We start from the raw sequence: 9,032 nt of genomic DNA, 5'->3' as shown, positions 1-9,032 counted from the left end.
GGACATTAAGTAAAGATCTAAGAGAAATCGCTGTTACTGACAGATGGTTCCAAGCCAATAACAACTAATAAAAATAATGCATATAACACTAAATTACCAGTCAGTACACATCCAACAACCATTGAAGTTAGTGTTTTAAAAGACGTCAAAAGCAGTCCGAGAAAAAAACACGACATTCTACAATGTCAAAATTCATGTATCGACAGATTGTAGACCCATTATTTTTCCTATGTATATAACAACAATATTAAGTTTGATTTAAATATCAAAATCCATATCAATACCAATAAGAACAAGATTCAAAGATTCAAAGATCTATTTACAGTGCTGAACTGGTAACCTTTTAGAATAAGGAAAAATGAGGATGTTTTATCCCGTTAGAAATAAAGTTTTCTACAGGAACAACTGACCTATAAAACCAAATCTATATATCTACGGAAGAGTTCTGTCAATTAAAGTATTGTGTGGTAACGAAATCCCTGACTTTATAATTTACCAGTAATATATAGATCGCGTTCATTAAAATTCAAAACATCACAACAGGCACGGTCATAGCGAACGAGTGTACCTTATAAGTGTCTACATGTTTGGTGATATCTAATTGTATGTACCATTGTATGTATGTATTTGATATGTTCTACTGTATGTATGTATGTATTTTATATGTTCTACTGTATGTATGTATGTATGTATTTTATATGTACTATTATATAAGAGTACTTTATAAGTATGTATCCTTGATCAGTTTTTTTTTATAATGAGTGTATGTGGTTAATGTTGTGATTATAATTATTATTTCTTGTTTCAGATATAAAAGGGTATAAAGAGCAAATACAGTGATGTCTGCAGTTTGGTGTTTAAAAACAAACCAACCACATTAACATTCATAGATGTATTTATAATTGTCCTCTTTGCGAAATTCACACTAATATTCTCACGGGAAATTAATAACAGATACATGTACATGTATACTTGTGGTGAAATACTCATGATAATGTTTTGTTTACTTTTTATTTTTCCTTTTCCACTTATGTATTGTCTGCTGTATCCTTGTCTAGCAGAAAGAAAGTAGTGAGTCAAATAAAGTTAATCGTGATATACGTAATGTTTTTGTTTTACATACTTAAATTTAAAAAGGATGTAGGAAAATAATCCTATTAATATTATATTTTAATACACGGGTATATCACAATTGCTTTGTAAACAAAATAATGTTGGAAATATGTAAATGCATTCTATTACTTTCATCAGGTATGTCTCAAATTGCTGTTTATAACCAACACGTACATATATGAGGAAAGAGAATTGCACATTTTTTTGTATTCATATGTATAGATAAAACTTACGTACATTTTTCCGCGACACGTTCGTTGAAAACATATTTAAAATACATTGGATTAGAAGTTATAGTCTATTCTATGTTCATGATATTTAGATAGTTTGAAAAAGTAATGCAATAAATTGCCTTTTTTGTAGTTTTAAAAGGTGATAAGACCTTGACAGGCAGACAGACATTTTGAGCTTTACATGTAGGTCGTCCGTGTTGAACTGCACAGACCTATGTCGATACTTTTATTTGTATACGTCTTTGTTTTGTTAATAAAGCAACAGTAGTATACCGTTGTTAAAAATTCATAAATCGATTGAGAGAAAACAAATACAGGTAACAAACTGAAACCGAGGGAAACACATCACCCATAAAAGGAAAACAACGAAATATCAGAACACCGAAGTGCAACAACAACAAAAAAACCCGAACTATTTAAAAATAACAACTACCATATCTGTAAACTTTATCATCTGAACTTTTCTTATTTATGTAACTGTTAATCTTGAAACTAATTGAATTTAATTTGAAATTTTTATTCTAAAATAATGTGAACCATTAAACACAATATGTGTTATGTTCTCTCTTATAATGCAACTTAACTGAAATATTACAGTTGGTGGCATTGTTGGTGATGTTTGTTACTATGACGACGGATCACATTATGGACAAATCATTGGGTGCCCTGCAACTTGTTGTGGAACAGGCAAAAATCCATGTTGTGTGTAAGTCTATGATTTAGATAGTATAAATTAAATTATTAGCCTGATTTGAATTGAATATGAAGGATGAATGTTGAGTGGAACCATTTTTGGTTCACAATTAAGTAGACAAAAATGCAATCGAAATTACAATAATTTTTTCTTTAAAGTCTCTCCTATATACTTTACACGAATTTCCTTTCAATGATTCCCAAGTTGTGAAATAAACCTACTTTACAATAAACGGTTGTGTCATAATATAATAAACAAAAGTAATTAATATAAAGTTACAGATTGATTTTTTTGTTGTTAAATATTAACAAGGAAGTTTTTAAACCAAGAGTTCCGAGTGGGGAAGTTGAACTTATCTCTTCTTAAATTTTACGGAAGCCATCACGAGTTGGGTGACCGTAATTTAAAATCCGTTTCTCAGATTATAGCTGATATGTTTGAATTATCACAACAAAAACCATGTCCCCTTATCATCCCCGAATGTGACTTACCGAATAAGACTTAGTATCGGGTTTAAACTAACATCAGCTATACGACGGGTGCCACATGTAGAGCAGGATTTGCTTAGCCTTCTGGTCGATCTAAGATCTCCCTTAGTTTTTAGTGGTGTTTGTGTAGTTTTCTATATTGTGTACTGTTGTTTGACATTTTCTTTCTTAGCAATGACGTTGTCTGTGTATTTTCGACTTTTTAGTTTGAATGTCTCTTTTATATTGTTCGCCTCACTCTTACAGACAACTAATCAATTATTATTCTGAATAATATGCCAAAATAACATTGGCAAGGTCTGTCAATTGCGGTCATGAATAATAATCTAGAAAAAAATCCTGATCTATTTAAATTTAAAATATCTTGACAATTATGAATTCTTCCATTTTCATCCTCAATGACATAATAAGTTTGTGTATTTCGTTTCAAAAATTAAAATAACCAAAACCACTGTTATTCTCGGAAACCTATTTCTTATTATCCGAAGATATATTTCGCCAAATTATAACTCTTAAGGTCAGGTAGAGGACGTAGTGCATCACACAAAACTTAAATGAGAAGGTTCATATAATAATGTGGAATGCCATATAATACACTCTTCCCTCTCGAAAAAGGAAGCAAACAGACAAAACTAGAAATAGGTAAAATTATAACAAATACAATAAAAAAGTTCATTCATTATATAAAAATATACCAAAAACGAATAAAACAGGATAAATCAAAAAAATATCTTCCATATAAAAATAACTTTTTTGTCAATTCTTTACTACACGATAACATACAAAATATGGATAGTTCTAATCTTACAATATTTGTGTTTTCAGAGAATCTTACACCAGACTCCCATATGTCGTAGGAGCTATTGTGTCTGTAGCATTGTTGTTGGTATGTTTGATCGTTTGTTGTGTTTATAGAGCACATACAAGAGCATACACAAGACCTCTACTCTTACCTCAAGAAAACCAGGAACAACAATTATGTGAGTATGCATAGTTAAAGCAAATAGTGTAATATATATTAGGAGTATATATGCACTACTATGAGGTTTAGTTACTAAACAAAATCGTATTTTAATCTATCGCACAATGTCGAAAAACTTTAAAGAATGAAATACCATTTCATAAGCTAAACAAACCTACAGCATAATAATACTAGAATATAAAGTTAATTCATTTATCTACGAATATATCATTACAGAAATACGAATTGAAAAACAAAACAAAAACAACAAAAAAACGCAACACTGGTGTGTGTTAAATTTCTGACCAAATAGGAAACATATTTAAATTATATCATAGAAAAATGCAGTGTTGTAAAAACATTTCATCAAGATGTTAATTTTCAGGAATGTTTTGATTAAAATAAATATGTATTGTAATTGGAAAGTCAAGAAAATATATTTTTCATTCGCCTATATATTTTTGAGTATAAGTACCATACCTTTTGAAAACTGTCGTTGAAGAATAAACATGGTTCAAATATTAAAGATTTCACTGACAATCATGTTTGAAATAGAGCAAAAGATAGCTTTATAAACCTAAACGTTAACAGTTAACTTAGCATAAAGCAGTTGAAACAGTGTACCGTGGTAAAACTCATTTGAAACCTGTGCATAGTCATGTAATAAATTATCTTAATGACCACATACTAAACATAGACTTCTTGGAAGATATTTCTGGATTACTACACCGCGGTATAAGGCCTTCATAAGTCACTAAATGGTTACGTATAAATATGAAAAGAAATCAAACTTTGATGTGTTCATGGTGCTTCTTCACTACGTCATGAGTTGTTCAAAAGAGAGAAGTCTTAAGTTAAAGTTTCATAAAAAAAAATGACCAACGTAGAAACTAATAATTCGTTTTCCTAATAGATTGGATTTGAGTAGGCATTCAAATATCTCAAGTACCTGAGATACTTCCCGCATGCCTTAACACAAACTATCGGTATGTTATCATCTGATCATTTGTTACTGATATATTTCCAATCTAATTAAAAACCGATCTCTCATCGCTCCTGTTTCTGATATGTCGCGTGGGAGATCTAACGAAACCGGCTTTGAGGTCACATGTGAGTGAACTAAAAGTTATGAATTTATAAAGATATGCAAATGATTTGGCGACCTATTAATAAGCCAATCAAAAAAGTTTATGAATTATTTTGACTGACGATTTCGTCGTAAATAAAATGAGTTACATCCCTTTGCCTTACGTTAAACTTCCAAGATCGTGGAAGACTCAATTTCATTGGTCGAAAAAGACACACCTACGAGGTCACTCACATGTGACCTCAAAGCGGGTTTCGTTAGATCTCCCACGCGACATATCAGAAACAGGAGCGATGAGAGATCGGTTTTTAATTAGATTGATATATTTCTCATGCCAAAACATTTTCATATCATTTATCTATGTTCATAAAAATTGTTTTCATGAATATTTAATATTGAATTTAATATATTACAAATTACAAATTAATGCTTTCTTGCACTTGATAATATCCGCGTAATTATACGTTCGGTTATTAGTCAAAAACGCAAGTCACGCGAATAGAAATGTCTTTGGCAACATAACACTGAAATGCCCTAACGGTCATCCACTGTAAACAAAAATGTCAAAAATAAGGGGCACAGAAGTCAAATTTGGGTTATAATCTACGAAACAAGCAAATATGTCATCAAAGAAAAACAAAAAAGCATTTAGACAAAGCACATTATCAATACGAAAGACAAGAATACATCATTATCTAGACGATATCGAGATGCTTGATTTTTTGACTGACATATTTGTTACGTTTGAAGGGCTTGTTTTTCAACAAGCAATCAGCATTTTTATAGGAATCAATTGTGTTCCTCGTCTTATCGACATGATCCTTTATTGATACGAGGCTTACTAAACACAGGAGGTCCTTAGGAAGAACGAAAAACAGCTAGTATTGTCATTTTACTTTACTTTACCCTGTATATGTGGATGGTGTCTTCTCACAAAATAATTCCAAGTTTTTGGGGGCTATGTTGAACATATTTATTCCATTGAACGTAAAATAAAAAAATACAGTAGATACAGTAAAATTCTATCTCATAGCTGGACTTGTATCAAGAGATTAACAATGAGAGTCGGTTTCGAACAATACTTTATGCCAAATGATTGGTTTTAGCTTCCCAAAATAAACCTCCCATTTCTATGTACATGTAGCAGCGTCTGCATATAAAGTATTATATATCTCCCAGTCTTAGGGTTTCTATGTTGTGTTTTGCATAATGCTTTTTTTTTTTTTTTTTTTTTTTATTATTAATCGATTTGTGGCTTATCACAAGACAATAGCAAACTATTGGTAATGAAACGATATTTTTGACAAAGAATAGACAAGAGTGTCAACCGTATTAACAACACAGGTATTCAACAATTTTTAAAAAGTAAAACAATCAAACCTACAGTAAGAACTACATGAAAAGCATCAAACAGTAACGGATGTGGCCTCAGGTGCTCCAGAATGGTAAGAAAATCTTGCTTCATGCGTGACTCCCGTCGTGTTACAACTTTAGTGAACAAATTCATATATATTCTAATTTTGTTTTTATCTTTTTCAATTGACAGTGGAACTGCGACAGGCAAGTAAAGAGTACCATATTGTTGTATTCAGCGGGAAACAGAACACAAAGCTTGAATTGCCACCTCGTTATAGCGACATCTATCCTCAGTCAGAGTTGTCAACAAGCACGTCAGCTGATAAGGCTAGTTTAAGGAGAAATGACTCAACAAGAAGTTCATCCCTTTATGGATCATTATTTCGGAGCAGCAATATAAGAAATGCTTTTAGACGTGGACAAGTAACAGACCCTGCCTCATTCGAAAAAAATCTGTCTATTAAATCAACTCAAAAATTTATCAAATCTAATGATAAAGTATCAGACAATAAACCTTTGGCATCTGATAACTCTTTCAATCAAACGAGGAGACATAGCACGACACATACAAACTATCATCCAGAACGATCTAGTTTAATGTCTTCAATTGCTGCATCACTTCCTTCTTTGTTTAGTCCTTCAGAAATGTAAAATGTTAATACAGTATGGGAAAAATCATGCTTACCATTCGTTAACTCATCTTTAATGTCATATGAGCTGTTGACATGACTTGGTATCTATCGTCATACAAAACGGAATCGAAATATCATTTTTACAAAAAATGTTGACAATAGTAATGATAATGATATCCAACGATCTTCTATTACGTTCGATATCATAAATAAACGATTTTAAAGAGCATAACACAGCTTATAATAGAATCCGTATGAAGAGAAAAAGCTCGTTTAAGTTCTTTAAAGTCCTCGAAACGTATATGCGATGTATAAATGTGAATCGTACCTAACTTCATTATCGTTCTCTTTTATAAATGTTTATGCTAGAATAACAATCAAAGTCAGCTTGTCAAAATGTATGAAAAAAGTCAATTCATAAAAATACTGAACTCCGAGGATAATTCAAAACGGGAAGTCCCTTAGGGGTATTTTCATCATTATTATTGTTAACAGTATGCAAGTGGTTGCTGACAAAAAGTGCTACCTGTCTATCACTTAAAAACTTACACAATTACTAATAATGTGGATGTAACGCATCTTCTGATTGGATGACGTTGTTATGTTTATCAGCTCATAGACTTAATTTTGTCATGTGACCGTGACGTCATCAACGTTTTGTCATGGTTTACACCGGTTTAAAATGGATTTTAGAATTAATTTATAAGAAATGTCTGAGATTTTTTTCTGTCTATTCGAAATAACATAAAAGATGTGGTGCACACTTGAAAACAACATTTATTTAGTGTGCACCACATTTTTGATGTTATTTCTTTATAGACAGAAAAAATATTACAGTAATTCCTGATATATAACAACGTCACACATTTATGCATTTGTACAATAAATAGCTAATAAAAAACGGGGTGTTCAATCGATATAGATAGAATATAGACAAGACAGAAGCAGGCTCAGGGCAATAGTTGCACCTCGGAGACAATAAACTTACTATTCCACTCATACCCAGTCAATAAGTATACACTAGTACTAAACTGGCCTACCTTACAACAACGTAGACCATCAGAATTACGTATACGAACATACAATATAACACGACAATTCATCCACAAACTTACAGACACCTGACAAATATTCATTTTTTTTTCGTTTACTATTACACAATGGAATTTACTACCTCCAAACTACTTTCCCCCACTCTAAATATTTTTAGAGAACAGTTGACACCTACTGCTCTCTTCAATATAAAACAATAAACCTTAGTAGTGATGTAAATAGTTTAAACCACATGTCATATTAGTATTTGTTTATTTTTGGCACTTTTCTTTTGTAAATATTTATTTATTATTATCCTACGCATGCGCAGCAGTTAGTAATCATCAAAATTCTTATGGATAGCTGGATACCATAAGATGAAGACAACAGTTAATAGTAAAACTCTGTAAAGGACCATTTCAATTATTTTTTAATTCATGAAACTTCTAATTAAAAAGTAAAAAAGATGTGAACATGTTTATAGGACTGTATCGCTAATTTGTACACAAAATACATGTACGTTCTTTTAAAAGAAAATCCTTTTTTTTTTTATCAAAGTCATCAGATTAAAAATAAAATAACAAAAATACAGAATTCCAAGGTCAATTCTAAACGGAAGTCACTTATCAAAAAGTACTGCGTTTGAATTATCTTTCTGTATTTTAATTCGCCGATAATTTTTCCGTATGAATGACACCCCTCATTAAAAATTCGGCAATCGCAATGAGGTTGTACGAAGCGAAAAAAATGTGAGGGAAGAAAAAGTAAAAAAGTTAGATGAAAACAGTATTCACCGATTCTGAAAGATTTTTACGGGACGAATTATGTAAGACAAATGTCCGGTGTCCGTCCGTCTGTCCGTCTATCCGTCTGCCCGTCTATCCGTCTGTCCGTCTATCCGTCAGTCCGGCGGAAACATGTCGCACCGTAACTTGAGAACGACTTATCCAAATTTCATGAAACTTATTAAGTTGTTTCTTATGGTGGTCAAATGGTCTGTATACTTTTTGGTGAAAATAAGATTAAAACTTTTTGAGTTACGGCACTTTGTAACTAAAACAGGGGGGGGGGGGGGTTCACATGTCGCACCGTATATCAAAAACGAATTTTGATTATGGCTTTAAACTTTACACAATTCTTAGTTATATTAATCTTAAGATCTGTATTCTTTTTGGTGATGATTCAAAATTTCATTTTTGAGTTATTGAGTATTTTGTAAAAAAAAGGGGGAGGGGGTTTTTACGTGTCGCGCCGTATCTCAAAAACGATTTATCATTATTGCTTAAAACTTTACACACTTCTTTGTTATATTAAACTTAACATCTGTATACTTTTTGGTGATGATTCAAAATTTTATTTTCCAGTTATATAGTATTTTGTAAAAAAAGGGGGAGGGTTTTTTTACATGTCGCGCCGTATCTCAAAAACAATTTATG

At 31.6% G+C, this 9,032-nt stretch overlaps 1 protein-coding gene across 1 annotated transcript; it reads left to right on the top strand.

Annotated features, from left to right (window-relative positions):
• The first annotated feature begins 1,112 nt into the window (after positions 1-1,112).
• Positions 1,113-6,610, top strand: LOC139520336 (uncharacterized). The gene is made up of 4 exons (XM_071312888.1): positions 1,113-1,251; positions 1,944-2,052; positions 3,354-3,508; positions 6,123-6,610. The coding sequence occupies exons 1-4, from the start codon at positions 1,212-1,214 to the stop codon at positions 6,581-6,583; spliced, it is 765 nt and encodes a 254-aa protein (XP_071168989.1). The 5' UTR covers positions 1,113-1,211; the 3' UTR covers positions 6,584-6,610.
• Positions 6,611-9,032: the final 2,422 nt, after the last annotated feature.

The sequence above is a fragment of the Mytilus edulis genome, chromosome 1 (genome assembly GCF_963676685.1).
Source record: "Mytilus edulis chromosome 1, xbMytEdul2.2, whole genome shotgun sequence".
Lineage (NCBI taxonomy): Eukaryota > Metazoa > Mollusca > Bivalvia > Mytilida > Mytilidae > Mytilus > Mytilus edulis.
The sequence above is the reverse complement of the archived record's forward strand: the minus strand, read 5'-3'. Positions and strand labels throughout refer to the sequence as shown.